This window comes from Malania oleifera, chromosome 6 (genome assembly GCF_029873635.1).
Source record: "Malania oleifera isolate guangnan ecotype guangnan chromosome 6, ASM2987363v1, whole genome shotgun sequence".
In the NCBI taxonomy this organism is placed as follows: Eukaryota; Viridiplantae; Streptophyta; class Magnoliopsida; order Santalales; family Ximeniaceae; genus Malania; species Malania oleifera.
Window position 1 is genome coordinate 101,166,154 of NC_080422.1, and position 20,118 is coordinate 101,186,271.

At 34.5% G+C, this 20,118-nt stretch overlaps 1 protein-coding gene across 1 annotated transcript; it reads left to right on the top strand.

Annotated features, from left to right (window-relative positions):
- Positions 1-845: 845 nt before the first annotated feature.
- On the top strand, positions 846-5,597 carry LOC131157821 (cytochrome P450 734A1-like). Its single transcript, XM_058112220.1, has 5 exons — positions 846-1,410; positions 2,451-2,674; positions 2,788-3,035; positions 3,212-3,614; positions 4,722-5,597. The coding sequence occupies exons 1-5, from the start codon at positions 1,149-1,151 to the stop codon at positions 5,187-5,189; spliced, it is 1,605 nt and encodes a 534-aa protein (XP_057968203.1). The 5' UTR covers positions 846-1,148; the 3' UTR covers positions 5,190-5,597.
- The last annotated feature ends 14,521 nt before the right edge of the window (positions 5,598-20,118 follow it).

Here is a 20,118-nt window from a genome sequence, read left to right on the forward strand (position 1 = left end):
TATTCATCCCATCTTTCAAAAAAAAATATCTCAAAAATTAGAATATTTGGAAAAGATTGTCAAACTAAGAAGAATCAAGAAATTAAATTTTTTTTTTTGTAAAAAAGAGTAGTTTTTCAATTTTTTTCTATTTGTTCAAAAAATTATTGAATTTATTTTATATACAAATAAATTTATTTTCGATCTTAAATTTCTGTCTATCCTTTTCTCAAGTTTCAATCTAAAACTTTAATAACGAGACTAACTTCTTTTGTGAGAAAAGGGTATATATATATATATATATATATATATATTTAAAAGCATCTTCCAAACTCTTTTTTTTTTAATTAATGAAATGGGTTAAAAGAAATTGTTCATCGTATAAATTGGCGAAAAACGATTCATATAACCAATCTTAAGGATTGATTTTGTCATTGTTGGCTAAAAAAATGATCGGCGATTATTATCAAACTAAAAAAATTATAAAAAATTAAATTATGAAAAAGAGAATAATCTTTTTTTTTTCGGTTTGTTTAGAAATCTTATTGAATTTATCTCACATAAAATGAGTTTATTTTTTATTGTAAGCCTCTCTCAATCTTTTTCCCAAGTTTTAATCCAAAATCTTAATCATTGGACCGACTTTTATTGAATTTTTGAGAAAAGGCCATAGATTTTTTTATAAAGAAAAAAAATTTATCTTCTAACCCCATTTTTTTAAGAAAATAATAATAATGAAAGGGGCAACAAAAACTGAAAAGGACACATACATTATTTTATTGCAGTATGGTAACTAGTAGTAGGAGGGGCAAAATTGTCCTAGAAGAATTATGTTTAAAAAAAAAACATCTAATTGGTTGACCCTTAGAATTCCAATGGCGGCCCCTACGCCGTTGGCCTTTGCCAAACTCTCTCTCTCTCTCTCTCTCTCTCTCTCTCTCTGTGGGAGTATTAATAAGGGGAGGGGGGGGGGGGGGGAGAGAGAGGACACAGCATACTGAGAAGTAACAAGTGAGGGAAAGAAACAACAAAAGAAGAAAATCAGAAAGGGAGGAGGGAGCTGGGAGGCCAGGTGAAAAGGCTGCTCCGCACTAAGCTAGGCGAAGGCCGTGTTTGGATTGGGAGGAAATTGAGGTAGGGGGAGAGTTAGCTCATCGCTCATCAGGTCGATGATGGAGGAGGTCCTCATCTACTTGGTAGTGCTGGTGGTGGTGTTGAAGGCCGCACTGGTGCTGTGGTGGAAACCCAGAAAAATCCAAGACCATTTCTCCAAACAGGGAATTAGAGGACCCCCATATCGCTTCTTCATTGGGAATGTGAAGGAGCTTGTGGGTTTGATGCTCAAGGCCTCTTCCCAGCCCATGCCCAATTTCTCCCACAACATTCTCCCAAGAGTTCTCTCCTTCTACCACCATTGGAAGAAAATCTATGGTACGTATATTTATTATCACTCTCATCATATATATTTCATGCATCTCTCTCTCTCTCTCTCTCTCTCTCTCTCTATCAGATTGCCATTTTCTCTTCTGGGTTAGAATCTGTACTAAGCTCTTTTGTTTTTTTTTCTTGGTAATTTACATTGGCTTTTGGGATATGTTTGGTTTATGGGTATGTATTGTTTTGGTTTTTGGTATGTGTTTCTTGATGATCAGGTAGCTGTGTAATCCTCCAAAGATTTAAGGCTTTCTGAAAGGCTTACATTTGAGTTTGAGTACTTCCTTTTCAAGCTTTTCAGACTTCTTTCTGCTTGATGTTGAACTTCGAACTTTGGACTGTTCTACTTTCTTTCTTTCTTTTCGTTTTTTTCTCTTTTGTCCATTACTGATCTTCATCACCCTCGCCATTTCCTTCCTCTTCTTAATTATTTCCTTTTCAAGATTAAGGGAGTTCAATTAATTTCTTGGTTAATTGGATATATATGATGGTAGCTATGAGCTTTTTTTTTTTTTTTTTTTTCAAACCTTGTTCATATATATCAAATGTGACGATTTTGAACTCGCTAGCCTTCTGGGTCCAGCTGGGTAGAGCTATGGAGTGTGGAGTTGCTTTTAATCACTTTACTGGTATCCTCTTATACTCATGTACATTTCCTTTTGCCTCATAGGATGTATGTGCTTGCATTCTGATTATGATGAAGTTGTATAAATTTGGAAGTGGTACAGCTTGGGTTGTCTTCTTCCCACTTGCTTTTGTTTTTGCTCTCTCTCTTTCTCTCTCTCTCATGGGTAGGGTCTACATATCCGTGTTCTCTGATCTAGTGGTTGTCATCTTTACCATTCCTCTTTTTGCAAATAACTTGTCACTACTACCACTAACAAATTGTTCTAAACCTTCTCTCCACTGATTCAACACTACCAATTATAAGTTGCTTATATAAGTTTCTCACCACTCTCTTAAAAGATTTATGTATTACCCAAATCAAATTCTGGTGTCTGCCACATTACATGTGGGTCTAATATGGTTGCTTGCAGGTGCAACATTCCTGGTGTGGTTCGGACCCACGTTTCGCCTCACCGTCTCCGATCCCGACCTCATTCGGGAAATCTTCACCTCCAAATCTGAATTCTACGAGAAGAAAGAGGCTCACCCCATTATCAAGCAGCTTGAAGGTGATGGACTGTTGAGCCTCAAAGGCCAAAAATGGGCACACCACAGAAAAATTATCTCGCCCACCTTCCACATGGAGAACCTCAAGGTAAACCCTCCTTAAACCCTTCCAAACACCATCAATTAGAAGGATCCCCCGGTTTCAAAAACAAACCCATCAGTTTAATTTCAATTTTGGATTCAAAAAATCCGTGTGCGTAGTTGTCCATACCGGCGGTGGCGAAGAGCGTGACGGAAATGCTGGACAAGTGGTCGGAAATGGCGGATTCCGACGGGGAGGTGGAAATTGAAGTCTCGGAGTGGTTCCAGACATTGACGGAAGATGTGATTACGCGAACGGCGTTTGGGAGTAGCTACGAAGATGGGAAAGTCATTTTCCAATTGCAGGCGCAGCAAATGCAGCTCGCTAACGAAGCATTCCGGAAAGTTTTAATTATTCCTGGATATCGGTAAGCAAGGTCCCCACAAATCCCAGAATTAATTAATGCCGTTTCCCTTTTGAGTCACAAGAATCATTCAATGCATCCCCCATCAGGTGGTCACCCTGTTCTCACATTTAATCGGAACAGCATTAAAATCGAAATTCAAAGAAATTAATTTCCCGTTCTTAATCCCCGTTTTTCAGATTCCTACCCACCAGGAGAAATATGAATTCTTGGAAACTGGAGAGGGAGATAAAGAGATCTCTGGAGGAGCTCATCGGCCGGCGCCGGAAAGAGAACGGCGGAAACGGGATCCCGGAGAATGGGCCGAAGGATTTGCTGGGGCTCATGATTCGAGCGAGTTCCGGGGAAAGGGGGGAATCGAATTCTTTTGCGCCGTCGCCGAGGATTACAGTGCAGGACATCGTGGAGGAGTGCAAGGGGTTCTTCTTCGCCGGGAAGCACACGACGTCGAATTTGCTGACGTGGACGGCGGTTCTGCTGGCAATGCACCCGCAGTGGCAGGTGGTGGCACGTGACGAGGTGATGAGGGTGTGCGGAGCACGTGACGTGCCCACCAAAGATGATGTTTCCAAGCTTAAGATGGTAAGCTCTCGGATTAAAGACAAAAATTATGTTTTGTCTCTTACTTTATTCTTCTGTCCTTTACATGACCAAACTCCCCTCCTCCCCTTCCCTTTATCTCTCATTCCTTTGCTCATTGGATGATGTTAAAGGTTTAAAAAAAAATAAAAAACTCTAGTGGCAAAGTTGTGATTATGTTGCCCTCCTAGCGGTAATTTATCCACCCAAAAATATCCTAATGTTTTCTCTACTCTCTAAATGAAAAATCCATGTCGAGTGATGCTTCGGCTGCGCCCATATTAAAAAGTTGAGAGCCCATCCCATCTATGGGTGAGCATACTTCGGTAAAAACCAAATTAATCGGCCGAAATTGGTCAGTTCGGTTCGGGTAAAAATCTCGATTCGATCGGTTCGGTTATAATTCTACAAAATTCCGGTTAATCAGTTTCGGCTCGATTAAGGGTAAAAAAAATTTCGATTAACCGATTAACCGAATTACTAATTAATTAGATTTTAAATATAATTTATGAATATAATTTTTGCTTATGCAAGTGCATTAAGGAGTTTAATTAAACTTGCTATTACTCGGTATTATTATTATTATTATTTTTTTTTGTCATTGTTTTTCTTGTTTTGGATTCTTTGTTCTATGGTAAAATATTATTTTCATTAATAAAATTAATAAATAAGGTATTTAATTAAGCTGAATTTGGTTTTTTAAAAAAATTATAATTGTATTCTATTTCTAGCAATTAATTTTAAATGATTTTGGTTAAAATCGGTTAACCGAATTACCCGAATGGGCAATTCAGTCGGGATCGGTTTGGTGTCCTTCGTCAATTTGGTAGGTTCGGTTAATGGTATTATTTAACTAAATTTTCGGTTAATTCGGTTAATTACCTGAATTTAACCGAACCGACCGTTTGCTCACCCCAAATCCCATCTTTATGTATGTATGGTGGATGGAGAGGAAATTCGTAATTTTGCATACATTTTTTTTTTTTTTGTCTTTTTTTATTTATGGATAAAAATGTTATTTTATATATATTGAAAAATAAATATAGAGCTCAGATGGTATTTTCCTTTTTCTTCTACAATGTCAATCGGACCCTCTTTATCTTTTTGCAGTTGAGCATGATCTTGAATGAATCCTTGCGTTTATATCCGCCCACGATTGCAACGATCAGGCGAGCTAAAAGTGACGTGGAGCTCGGGGGCTACAAGATCCCTCGTGGGACCGAGCTTTTGATTCCAATCTTAGCCGTTCATCACGATCAGGCGATATGGGGAAGCGACGCGAACGAGTTCAATCCCGCACGATTCTCCGAGGGAGTGGCCCGTGCAACAAAGCATTCCGTGGCGTTCATTCCTTTTGGGCTTGGGGTCCGCATGTGCATCGGACAAAATCTAGCGCTTCTCCAAGCTAAGCTTGCGCTCGCCATCCTACTGAAGCGCTTCTCCTTCCGCCTCGCCCCGTCTTATCAACACGCACCAACGGTGCTGATGCTGCTATACCCCCAGTATGGTGCGCCCATCATCTTCCAAAGGTTGGCGGACCCCACAAGGCCCACGCATTCTGAAGATCAAGGGTCCTAAATTGATCTTTTGCATCTGTGGGTATGGATGGCTAGTGTGCGAGCACATATATGGTAGCGAGTGGCCAAAATACAAGTTGGTATAAGAAGAGTATAGGAAAGTAGCTAGGAGATTATCATGCAAGAAGTAAGAACAATCTTTATATTCCTTTTTTACCCCCCTCAGACCCCTTCACGCTATACTGACTCCCTGGCCCATTCCTTTAACCGAAATGTCCAGATTACCCCTGGCATTTAACTCCAGCACTTAATCTCTCTCTCTCTGCTTTACAATGTATATTTTCAAAATGTCTACAGTTTTGAAATATCATACCTTCGCCGGTGCCAAATGCTTGTTTGTTAGTAGGTGGTGTTGTAGTTTTTTTGCTCTCTTTGAAGTAATGCTACTTACTAATGATTTAAATCTAAAGATTGTGTTTGGTTGTATAAATTGTAAGACCTGAATTTGGCTTTTTATGTATTTTAAATTAATATAACTTATTATTTTTAACACCGAAAGATTTCATGAGTGGACTTGATACACATGAGTGAATAAAACTTAATCCAAAAGTTTAAATCTATTGGGTCTTAAATTCAATCATATATATATATATATATATATATATATATAAGCACCAATCATCTACTCAAATTTTCTTATGTGAGACAAACTCACTAGTAAAATTCTCAACAATTATTATATTTTATATAAATTCAAACCTGAATTTGAATTCTAAATTTCTAAATTCAAAAAAAAAACAAATGACAACTACCCTCAATCAAAGTTCAAGAAATTGCTTTAAGGGATCTTTTGGTTTGGAATATTGAAAATGGAAAATGTTTTGATGTCCAGATTATCAATTTGAATGGATTTTATATTATAATTTTATAGATGGGAATGGATGATAGAGATGACATTTAAAATCTTCCTATAGATAAAATATCCAAACATATTTGATAATTCATTAGCATATGATTGTTTCTAGGTAATTTTTTTTAGGCAAATAAGGGCAATTTTATCGTATACCACAACTAATTATTTATCTTCAAAAATTGGGAAACAATAAGAAATGGGATTTCCAACTTTTCATAGATATGTGAGGGTAGGGACATATAAGGTTCCTAGCTAATCTAGGAGTATTATGAGAGAGAGAGAGAGAGAGAGAGAGAGAGATGCCAACTATTCCAAATAAAAAAGCAATATTGCAGTGTTGCTGCGTAGGGCATTAATTGTCTTATTATTAAGGGAGGGGGTCCTTGAGGGGTGGGATGTCCATCTACACACTAGGGGTGCCACTAATTTTAAGGACTTCCCATTGTATTTTATTTTAGTTGCCAATGTCAAGTTGTCCTTATACTTTGTTGGCTTCCTAGGGCCCCTTGATGCTGCTACTTTGGATCATGTCACCTGTAAACATTTTAACTCACCTACTTTAATTGAATATATGTGATGCCCACAATCCTAACTATCTCATCACCTTTTTCGATATATATGGTTTGAATTTAGAAACCTAGGTCATTCAGCATTATTCACTTAAAATTTATTATTCATAGAAGATTTTATTTAAAACTCTAAAGTCAGTATGGTATTTTGAGTTAGCGTTGGTTAAGGTAATTTAGAGTTCTCAAATAAGGGGAGAGAGAGAGAGAGAGAGAGAGAGAGAGAGAGAGAGAGAGAGAGAGATAAAATCTTAAGATATTTTTTATTGATATAATAGTTGGAAAAAAAAAAAAAAAAAGTTAGGGTCAAAGATAATCACCTCATTTGAAATTTGGCAAAAAGAAGAAAAAAACATCCCTTGCGATTTCAAAAATATCACAAACATTTCCTGATATTTCAAAAAATGTCACAATTTTATAAATAAATAAATAAAAAAAAACACACAAATCTACCCTAAAAAAAACTTGTCTTTTACAAAATTAAGGAAAGATTTGTTTTTTTTAACAAAAATTTTGTAAGAGAATTAAAAATTATATTTTAATGATAAAAATAATTTAAATTTTATAACTTTATAATTCTCTATAAGCCCGCCTCGACTTATTCCTTTCGCCTTTTAGAAATTATTTTTTTTTTTTTGAAAGAGTTAGAAACCACCCACATAACGGTCTCATCCCAAATTTATTAATAACCCTCACTTATGAAAGAGAAATATCGTGGAGATAAAAGGACACTTGGGGCTTACATAATAACCAATAAAACACTCCATGCATCAAATCAAATAAAAGAAGAAAACAAACATATACCACTACCAAAAGAAAATCAACTAAGCATATCTCATATAAGTCGTACCCATCTTATCCAATCTAACCTTTGATAACTTTAAGAAGTTGACTACTATTTGTAAACAAACTATTCCTCCCCATGGTATCTTGTCGAGTCAAAGCATCTGCCACTTTATTTCCTTCTTTATACAAATGATTTATAAAAAAATCTACTTCCTCCAATAAATCAATAAGCTGCTTCCAAAAATCTTACAAATACTATAAAGAGCATGTACTGGATCTTCTCCGATTTACTACACCCATCAACTGTTCCGCTTAGTACCCCTCACGTTCAACTCCTTCCAAACACAAGGGACAGATTGGTTCCAACGGATTGCCTTTTTTCTTCAGTAGGAATTTGTAACAACCAATTGCCTCCTATGGAAAGCTAGCTGCTAGCTGTGCCACTACCATCACATTAGTTGCTCCATAATTGGCACATCATCATATATATCCATGTACAAGAATTTGGTAAAACACATAATGGGGCATGCACTGTCATCTTGGAGTACTTCAAATAAAGATTGAACCCGAGAGAGAGAGAGACGAGGAGGAGGAGGAAGAGGGTATTAAATTATTTTTAGCATGGTAGGTTGGAGCAAAAACTGGAAGACAGTGAGGTAGACAAGGAAAAGTATGGGAAAATGGAAATGGGTTTCCCCATAATTGTAATTATAGTTGTGAGATATGTAAGTTCTCCATTGATTTTGGGAATGAGAATTACAAGGAACAATGATGTTCCCTTTTGTCCTCCTTCTTCATGCATGCATCCAATTAAAGTAGCAGTGGTAAATAATGGAGAGAGGGGAATTGAAGGGAGTGGGCGGGGGGGGGGTTTGCCTCCCCATGTATGCCATTATGAGAAACAGGGGAAGCAAGGGGAAGTACAAAAACAGAGTAGTAAGTTATATATATATCTTTGTGGGTTTGCCACATTAAGTATTAATTAAAGCAGATAGAGAATAATTGCAGTAGCTAGTACTTGGCAGTACCCAAGGCATGAAATGTTCTCTTAAAAATATATATAACTATATGGTTATAAAGCAAAGGTAACTACTACTATTATTATTAATGTATTAATCCTGCAGCCGGCCGGCCGGCCAGCTGCATGCAAATGCTGTTTTAAAATGATATATTTGTGGGTATGTATGCGTTCTAACGTTTTCTTTATGGGATTTGGGGCTGAGTTGTGATGTGTAGTAAGAATTGAAGTAAGATCTTTGATTTTTTGTATTGGCTTTTTGGGATCTTCTCATGCTCTTGGAAAGCTCTTTGATTTGTAGATTGATGGTCCCCAAGAAGCATGTGGTTGGGCTCTCTCTTTCTCTCTCTTTCTCTCTCTCTCTCTCTGATTTTTGGTGTTTATTGCTTTTGTTAAAGGAATCAAAGCATGCCATGAAGCATGTGATCTCATCCATAATTACCTTCAACCTATATTAATTTTCTATTCTTAATTTGGCCACCTCTTTTGGTATGGGCATGCTCTCTCTCTCTCCCTCTCTCTCTCTATGCCGACACACATGCACCACGTACACTTTGACCTATTTAACAATGATTATAATTAATCTATTTGTTCTTTCTTATCAAAATGATAATCTTGAATGACATGTCACAATGCTAATCTTGAATAACATGTGATCCAATATTTTTTATTATATATTATTTTCTTTTTAAATAATGGCGTAGAATTCTTTTGAAAACTCGACCAATTCACCGAGATAATGAATCTGTCCCTATACCTGTAAATATTAACATATTATCTCAAATGCAAAGTCGTAAATCTCATACTCGAATCCTATCCATTTAATCAGAAGAGGTTTGAGTTGACTTCCTAAATCATTCTTAATAGACAATTATTATTATTATTATTATTATTAGATCATCTTGAAGTTCAGGTTCCCTCAAAATTAAGGGCACTAGAGTCCTATTCCCTTTACTTTCTCTCCTTCTTTTTGGGCTATGTGACCGACAGACACCACATAAAACAAGCTAAAATATCCATTATATATACACGTATACTGTGCTCAAGATCCTTCATACCCCTCTCTATGTACAAATAAAATATGCAGCAGTGCAAGTTCTTCTCCTCATTATTAGTAATCTGTATTTTAGTTAATCAATTGATGGTTTCATCAGTGATAGTACTATTATATGCATATAAAATAAAGGAGTGTGTTCACTTGTGCAGTTGTGTTCTTGAGCAAGCTGCCACATAAAGCAATACTGTCTCCACCCCTAGACAAGATTCATCAACATACTTACCCCAAAAAAAAAAATCTCATATTGAAAGGGCCAGTTACCATTTAGCTTATGTGCATATATATATATATATATATATATATATATAAGAGAGAGAGAGAGAGAGAGAGAGAGAGAGAGATATGCAATGCAGGTGGCAGGGGGGACTTGTGGTTATGAGACAAATTTATAAAATGGTGAAATTTATAATTGATAGGCTAGCTATACTCAGCCCCAAATATTTATATAATAGGTTAATTAATTAGCCTTGACCTAGCCAAATTATTATCTCAATTGCACCCAACCAATTGTGCTGCACTCTGTCTATACAAATAATAAAATAAGTAAGAAAATCACCAAATGAGTTTTTCCTTATGTACAAAAATACTATGATATATAAAAATATTGATAGCCTCACATGAAGAAAAGGAATTGTTACATTTTTATAACAAAAGAATTGGAAAAGAAATGGGAAGGACAAAAAGGAATGTGCAAAAACAAGGAAAAAAATAATTCTAACAAGTTGAGCATAATGTTGTGCCGGGCACCCCACCTGTGTTAAACACCAATACTATAACTATTACTACTGAATATATATGCAAAAACTAATAATAAAATAGTAAAAAGGATAGGACAAAAAATTAATAAGGTTCGGTATAGAATTACCTACGTTCTCGGGCGCTGACAATCAATCAACTATTTCTTGACAAAATACAACTTTGAGGTATGTTTTACAAATGGAGAGTTGATTTATATAACTTCAACATCAAGTCCAAAAAACACTTCTCTCCAATGTGAGACAAATAATACAAAAAAAATCAAAACAACTTTTTATACCAATGTGGAACTATTCTACCAATATGGGACAAAAAACAACACATAAGAATGAAGAATCCTCGATCACTGTATTAATCAGTAAAGTATTCTTTAAAATGGCTAGAGAAGAGTCGGTACCTTCATTATCATGTTATGAGAATCCTTAAATTTAGTTAAGACATTAGCACATGATCTGCTTCAATTCTTCGTAATTAGAGGACTATATGAAATATATATATATTGGTGACTTGACTAGCTAAATTTTAGTTCGACCCATGGCTACTAGATTATCCCACTTATGTCGAGTGGTAACATAGACTAGTGGCTATTAGATCATTCTCCTTGTATCGTGTCGTAACTGGGCCTTTATGCAGGCATTCAAGTTTTTTTTTTCTTTTTTTACTTTCTTCTTTTAAATAAACCATGGACTGCCATATGCATATGTACATTGCTAGGATAAAACAACTAAATGCTACCCACTAATATATATGAATGTCTTGTATGGAAATTGTTAGGGCTTGTAATTTTTACATTCGGAGATGTTAAAAAGGGCGTGAATCGAAATAAGAAACGTGATATTTTCCATCTTATAATTTAGGGTCAATAGACTTCTAAGAAAAAAAAAAAAAAAATTAAAGCATGGAATATGGACAGCTCATGGAGGGCTATCTTTGGACCTAAAAAATTAAGAATAGTAGAACCACCCCCACACCCCAATTAATCGCCATGAGAGGTGGAAGTAGCTAGATATATATGTGGGTGTGGGAGAGGAATGAGGAGACTCATGCACCTTATCTCATCTCATCTCTATTTAATAATTAAAAATAAAAGGAAGTTGTAGCTAGCTAGCTAGCTAATATAGGTAGCTCCTCCTGCTGGTCCATAGCTTAATTTATTCATATTAAAATTTAGGTGTGTCTACTGTCATTGATCTCATGCATATATATATTGTCATCCATCAGCAACTTAACTAGCCAGCAGCAGCCTCATGTCTGCCCTTGATTAATGCCATCTTTTTAGGAGCTATTTTATATATATATATATATATATATAGAGGGAGAGAGAGATATACATATATATATATATATATATATCTTCCTTTCTCTCTCTTCCTCTCTCTCTCTCTCTCTATATATATATATATATATATATTATTCATTACGAGTCTGTAACTATTGTGATTGAGTTTACTTGACGTGAAAAGATTAAAAAAGTACAGCAAGGCACAAGACCTTGTTCTTTCTATCTCTACTGGCGACATGATCCATGATGATCTCCTTATATGAATCCTATATTAATCATGGGCGCCTTATTATTATTACTCTGAGTCTATGTAACAAAAAGAAATGACATATGAAATGAATCCATAAACTTTATTTCTCTCTTTTTCTATCACATGGACTCGTAGCATCACTGTCCCTAATGGCAAGCATATATGTATGTGATTAATCTGAGTTGGTTGTATGTGGGGGCTCTTTGCCAAAATGATCCTCATATGAGAGAGAGGGAGAGAGAGAGAGAGAGAGAGGGTCAAGGGACACCACCTATCATTAATGTTTCATACATACATACACACACACACACATATATATATATAGTAATGTTATTTATTATGAGTCTATGACGATTGTGATCGAAAGTAGAGTTGCTAAGCACAAGACCCTGTTCTTTCTATCTCTACTCGTCGCACGATCCATGATGATCTTATGATCGAAAGTAGAGTTGTTAGGTCATTGTTTTGTTTTGTTTTGTTTGGACTTGTAACTTTTTTTTTTTTTTTTTTGGATTACGCACCGGGTATCCACGTGTCCGTTTTACGGTCCACGTGACTAATCCTGCACCCCTTGAAGTTGACCCTACAACTCCAAATGGAGGGTAAATTCAGGAGTCCAGAGGCGGAAATGAACCCGGGAGAATTTGAACACCTGATCTCGTGAAAGACACTCCCGCAACCCGCACTACCACCTGAACCACACCCTGGGGGTTTGTAACTCTATTTTTGGCTAGATATTGGTGTTATTTTTTGGGAGGCCTTCTAAGTTTTGTCTTTTATAATCTCTTATTACTTGTCTTGTAATCACAGTATTCCTCCGCCAAAAGTGAGGATTTATCAATAAATAAATGGAGGTACTGCCCTTTTTTAAAAATAAAAAAAATTTATTATATGAATTTTGTTCATTATAGACCTCTTATTATTACTTGGGTCTACTATTGGGGATAGAATTAGTATGCCCAAGATTCAATCTCACATAATTAAAACACATTTTTTATCAACAGTTTTGATTAATAAATGGCATTAGTAGTTTTATTATTTAGTTATTTAATTAACTAAATAAAGATCCTTGATTAAATTTATAGGTTTGTCATCATGATGAAGATTGTGATAATGAGAGTTAGGTCTTTTACTATTTAATCTAAATTGTTCTTGGTCATAGGATCATTAATATTAGGACATTAATGATTTGATTAGATCAATATATATGTGATGGTCTCTATAAGATAGAGATTAGTTTATCTCATTAACTAAATTATATATATAGATGATGCATATAGAGATATGATCATTGACTGACTAAATTGAAAATTTCTAATAGTTAGAATTACTATCAAACTATCAATAGAATAATTTCTTGAGGAATATAATGTAAGAATTTTCTTTGACCTGAGATATTCATAGTAATTAACATGTTATTTATCGTACTTTGATTCTGGACACCTATTGCCCTATGGTGATAATTGAAAGGATATTAGGTATGATTTAATACTCGTAGAATTAATGATTAATCAAAATGGAATCCGTCAACTCTTGCTAATGAGTTTGAGCTCTATGTTGTCACTAATTATAACAACTAGATTTAAACCTTGGTTAGGGCAATTGAATGAAAGAAGAAAAAGAGTTTCTTATGTCGTTCATGAGTCAGTTATAAAAGACATAGAATATAGTAGGTTATCTATTGGGATTTGACAGTTTGACCATATCCTAGGGTATACCCAGAGCTGTAATGACGGAAGAAAATACTACATTATTCTTCTACAGGTTCTTGAATGTAATTGTGCACTTCATGCTATCTGGTTATTAAGGAGTGTTGCTAGACGCCAATCTTGATTAGTAGATTGGTTTGATCAACTTACTACCGGCTTAGTATTAAACTTATGGGGTCGCACACTAACGAGTGTTCTGATCTTTGCTAATAGATTATCTATTTCATTATTTGATAATTAAATTAGAGAATTTAATTTAGTCAAATAAATAATTTTTTTAGTCTAAATGGAATATTATTATATTGTTGGCTAGCACCGAGAATATAATTAATATTGGAGATAAACTAATGATTTCCTATTTAGAATAGGAAATTGATAACATCTCTTGGTTATTTCATGGACAAAAATAATTTGCCAATAATATATAAAATCTAATAGCCACCTACTCTATTAATGGTAGAGTGTGTTGTGTGTGAATGCTTGTTGGCCACATTATTGCAATATGATTGCTATAAAAATCCCTCCCCACATAGATATACGAAGAAAAATAAAAAGGCTCCTCCCGCTAGAGAATGAGGAGGCACATAGAAATAAAAAAAGGATAAGAGATTAGAGAGGGTAGTTGCGCTTGTAACAAGTAATTCTATTAAAAAGCCAAGAGATGTAGCACAAAGATATTTCAATTTTTATATTGTTTCCATTGATCAAAGGGTTGATTAAAAAAGCTCAGTTTCAATATGGATACACATAAAATTTTTGTACTAACGAAGAATTTTTATATCCAATATTCGTTTCCAAGTATATTGTTTCAACACTTAGAATAATTTTGAAATGCAAATAGATCTATCTTGGATTTTTTAATCTTCTGCTACATGTTTTGAACACTAAACAATTCAACAGTAGTATCAAAGCTAGTTTTTGCATTTAAATTATTTTACCAATATTTGGTATTTTTTTAAAAATATGTTCGCCAATATATATATACATATTTGTGGCAAAACAACCAAGCATCATTTGAAATGGAAAAGTATCTTTAAATTCAAACCATTGTATTCACGTCACACTTCTGAGAAAAAAGAATAGTAACACATATACTTGTACCAGACATGTCACTCTTGTGGCAAGCACCACTGAGTTTCAAACCTCTACAATTTGCAATATTAAAGAATATGTATAATTGCAATATGTTTTTATTGTTGTTAAAGCATGTGATGTTAATAACAATAGCATGGAAAAATATTTTAGTAAATTCACATTATCTGTGATATAATGATTTATTATATTTAATACATGTGATGTATTTAAAAATAAAAAAATAATTAACATACTGATTTTGTTTAATTGTTACATGTATACTTGTACTTCAAATAATTTTGAATTATTCATTACATGTGATGTAAATTAATTTAGGAAAAATTGCATGTAAACAACCCAAATTTAAATTCATATGTTTTTGATGATTAGGTCACTATATTATTAAAATTGTTTTAATAATTTTTCCCTCCCACTGAAAATTAAGTTCTTGGACAACAAAATATAAGATATTTTATTATAAAGTTTTCCATCAAAATAAATAGTTATATTTATTTCTTGTTTACAAGGAGCGGCCTGACAACCAGGAGACTTGTAGTTCAAAGAATAAAATAGAATTATTTATTGCATTTGATGCATGCATAGAAAGAATTATTTAATTTTATACTATACGCCTAGACTACCCGGGGGAGTATGACATTTACCTGATTCTTTGTCATAGTAATAGATGAAGTCAACTATGTCAATAGGAACGACCTGACAACCAGGGGACTATTTGGTATAGAGCTAATTATGGAAGTTGTATAGAGATACAATTAGTAAAAGTACCTACTTTTAAAATATGCATGAGAAACAACTTGACTACCAAGGGGCTCGTTCATATTGTTAGAAGATTTCTATACTCCAATAAAAGAAAATAGAGTTCTCTATGACTACAATGAGGGCAACATAGTTCATGTTATTAGTGGAAATATCATTTAGATAAAAGCTCATGTCTTTATGATATAGTGTTCTTACATTATTTTATTTTTCCCTAATCTCATATTTCTCAAAATATCTGCTATATCACTGCGCGATATACTTGATACCATCAAATTGGTTGGGCCAAATTTTGATGACTGGTACCGAAATTTGAGAATTGTTCTCATGCATGAAAAACTTATTATCGATATAATCGATGAGCCTATCAAAGAAGCCCCATCCCTAGATGATACTAAGGCTATCGAGGATTTTCAGAAATACTTGGAAAAAAGTCTTACTGTCAAATGCATCATACTGGCATCTATGAGTTCTAAACTTCAAAGGAAATATCAGGATATGGATCCACCTACAATCATCAAACATCTTAAGATGTATGGTGCATAAAGCAGGACAGCTAGATACCAACTATCTAAGGCTTTATTTAAATCAGCACTGACTGTGAACTCTCAAGTTGGGCCCTATGTGATCAATATAATTGATCTTATTGAACAATTTGAGAAGTTGGGTGCACACTTGGCAAGGAGCTTTCTCAAGATTTGATCTTGCAGTCACTATCTGGGTCCTTTTCACAATTCATTGTTAACTAAAACATGAATAAAATGAGTTGTAATCTTCATAAGATGCCCACTATGTTGGTTGATTATTATGAGAATCAAATTGCATCTGAGAAGAATAAAGGAATTATCATGTTGGTTGGCATTTCTTCTAAAAGGAAGGATAAGGGTAAGAAAAAGCCTAAGAAGAAGTCTATTGCACCTAAAGGTGGTGTGAAGAAACCTAATGGCAAAGAGGGCAGAGCTAACCAAGCTGATAGTGAATGTTTATTCTGCAAGAAGAAAGGTCATTGGAAGAGAAACTACAAGGAGTATCTTGCATCTCTGAAGAAACCAAGTAAGACTTCCATGGAAAATGTTTTCATGATTTCTTTAATCGGTACTGATTCTTCAATGTGAGTATTAGATACTAACAGTGTTAGAAATGGTGTAATTCCAAGATGGGAGTAAATTGGATATTTAGAAAATTTAACGTGGAAGATTAATCTATCTAAATTTGTTTTACACAAGTTATCTAAATACCTTAATCACCACAGAAATATTTATAGTAAACAACTATACCAATAATAATATTCCTAAATATGAAAGAGACTAAATTAAGATTTCAATATATAATCAACCACACACTATTGACAAGGCTTGCAACATATTAATATTGATAAAGATATTTCCAACCACATAAAGGTATTTATGCAATAACTTAAATGAATGATGAACCAATAAAATTTTAGCAGATTAAATCAAACTTAGTTTTATTACTATAAAAGAGTTTGATCAATAAAGGTATTCAAATCATTCACAGCATTCGCAATCTCAAAATAAAACATTCATGGCATTCACAACAGATATATCTCATAATTAATATGCTTGAAAAGTAAAGGAGATAAGGGAAAGAGAATAACACCGCAATTTTACAAGGTTCAGCTATACCTGCATGCGTCCTTGCCTCAAGAAAACCACTTGAAGATTTCCACTATCTACTCCTTTCAACAAGGCAGAGCTGCTTCTATAATCCCTCCTTCACTCAAGCATAAATACCCTTACAATCCCTCCTTCACTCGGGCAGAGATACTCGTGCAATCCCTCCTTTTAGGTGAAGATACCTCTCCAAGTAATATCCCCTTGCTTGGCACGATTCAAACCCGAACCACGAAAGTAGAATGAAGAAACAAAGGTTGTACAATAGATGCTCCTCAATAGAGTTAATGAGTACACTTGAAATACAACTCTAAGAAACTCCCAATGAATGTGAATGAAGCTCAAAGGAGAAATAAGAAGGTGAGCACTTGAAAGGTAAACAAGGAATTTGCAAAGTACTTGAGAAAAATTTTCAACAAGAGATCAAAAACTTGGATTTTTATGATGGATGAGTATCTGTCTTTTTCTTCTTGTTAAAACAAGTTAGAAACCTTGGTTTGTCATTACCAAAACAGGATGAAACCTAGAAAAGCCAACAGGCAGTAGTTTCAACATCTACAATATGTTGCAAGGACTTCAAATCAGTGAGAGGTTGAAGAAATAGAAGTTAATCTTTAAGTTGGGAATGGTGCAAATGTTGCAGCCCTAGTTGTAGGATCAATTTCTCTAATAATGCCTATGGGCAAAGTACTCATGTTATAAAATTGCTATTATGTTCCAAAATTTGTTTCAAACATTATTTCAATTTCTATGTTGGACAAGTGTGGTTTTCGCATTGTTTTCAATAATAACATTTGCTCTATTTATCTTAATGATGATTTATATGTGAATGGTTATCTCCAAGATGTTATTTATGTCTTACCTAATGTAAATGCTAATACAATTATGCATGTTCCTAGTCTTAAGAGAAAAAGAGATGCTCAAGTAAATCAAATTTATCTTTGGCACTATAGGCTTGGTCATATTGAAAAGAAAAGAATTAACAAGTTGCATAAGTTGGATATGATTATAAATCATATCCAACTTGTGAATCTTGTCTCAAAGGGAAAATGATCAAATCTCCATTTGTTGGAATTGGACAAAGAACTTTTGAATTATTGGGACTAATTCATTTAGATGTTTGTGGGCCCATGAAAATTCAAGCCAAAGGAGGATATTCTTACTTTATCACATTCACTGACAATATGTCAAGATATGGATTTGTGTATCTTATGAAACACAAATCTAAGTCATTTGAAATGTTCAAAAGATTCCATAGGTTAGTGAACCAGTTCTAGATCCAAATGAGCAACAACCAAATCTAGTGCAAGGTGAGCAAGTTGTACACGAACCTCTTAGAAGGTCTAGTTGACAACATCATGTAACAAATAGATTAAATATGATGGTGCAAAATGTATCACCAAATGAGGTTGATCATAATGATGATGACCCTAAGACCTATGAAGAGGCTATACAAAGTTCTAGCTATAAGAAATGGCAACAAGCCATGGAATTTGAAATGAAATCCATGAAGGTCAACAAAGTATGGACTTTGGTTGAAACTTCAAAGGATACTGAACCTATTGGATGTAAATGGGTTTATAATAAAAAGATTTGAGCAAACGGAAAGGTGGAGACCTACAAAGCTCGTCTTATTACCAAGGGATATCGCCAAAAGGAAGGAATTGACTATGACGACACTTTCTCCCCCATGGCAATGCTCAAATCAATTTGAATTCTACTTGTTATAGAAGCATACTATGATTATGAAATATGGCAAATGGATGTGAAAACAACTTTCCTTAATGGTGAGCTGGAAGAGGATGTGTATATGACACAACCTGAAGGTTTCATATCCCCGTCTGATCATAATAAAGTTTGCAAGCTACAAAGATCCATTTATGGATTAAAGCAAGCTTCTAGGAGTTAGAATATTCGTTTTAACAAGACAATTGAAAAGTTCAATTTTGTTAGATGTGAAGAAGATCCTTGTGTGTACAAAAAGGTAAGTGGGAGCATGATTATTTTCTTAGTGTTGTATGTTGGTTATATATTACTCATTGATAATGACATACCGGCATTACAAAATACTAAGATTTGGCTATCTAAACAGTTCTCCATGAAAGACTTGGGAGAAGCAACTTATATATGAGGAATAAAGATTTATGGAGATAGATCTAAGAAGTTGCTTGGGCTTTCCCAGTCTATGTACATTGATGTCATCTTAAAGAGGTATAGCATGGAAAATTCCAAAAGAGGTTATCTACCGATAGGCACTGGAATTACTCTCAACATGGAGGATTGCCCTAAAAAATCTGAAGTAAGAGAACGCATGAATAGAATCCAATATGCTAGCGTAATGGGAGCTATCATGTATACCATGACGGGTGTACACGACCTGACGTGACTTATGCACTTGGAGTGACTAATCGATATCAGACAAATCCTAAAGAGGAGCATTGGAAAGTGGTCAAGACTATTCTTAAGTACTTAAGAAGAACAAAAGACCAATTCCTCATTTATGGAGATTCTGAGTTGAAACTTGAAGGTTATATTGATGCAAGTTTTTTCTTCAGAAAAATATGATAGTAAATCTATTATTGGTTATGTGTACACCTTAAATATTGGTGCAATGAGCTGGAAAAGTTCCAAACAAGCTACGGTAACTGATTCAATGATTGAAATAGAATATATAGCGGCAAGTGAGGCTGCTAAGGAAGTAGTTTGGATGAAAAAGTTCATTATTGAACTTGGTGTGGTTCCTTCAATAGAGGGTCCAACTCCATTATTATGTGACAATACAAGAGCTATCACTCAAGAAAAAGAGTCAAGACCACATCAAAAATCCAAACATATTTTGCGAAGGCATCACTTGATTAGAGAAATCATTGAACGTGGAGACGTCATATATAGAGACCTAGAAAATAAAAGTAGTAAAAATAATTTATAAAAGAGGAAATTGGTTTGATGCAGGACCAAACCGTCAACGGTTTGGTAGCTCTGAGAAAACCGTCGACGGTTTGGTAGCTTTGAGAAAACTGTCGACGGTTTTGAGTTACCGCAGCCAAGTAAAGGTAAAACAATAAAAATCAATTTGGTTAAAAACCAAATCGTCGACTATTTTGTCTGGGTAGTAGCTTATATAAAAGGGTTTATGTCATTTTTTTGGGTAAATTAAAACACTCCTCT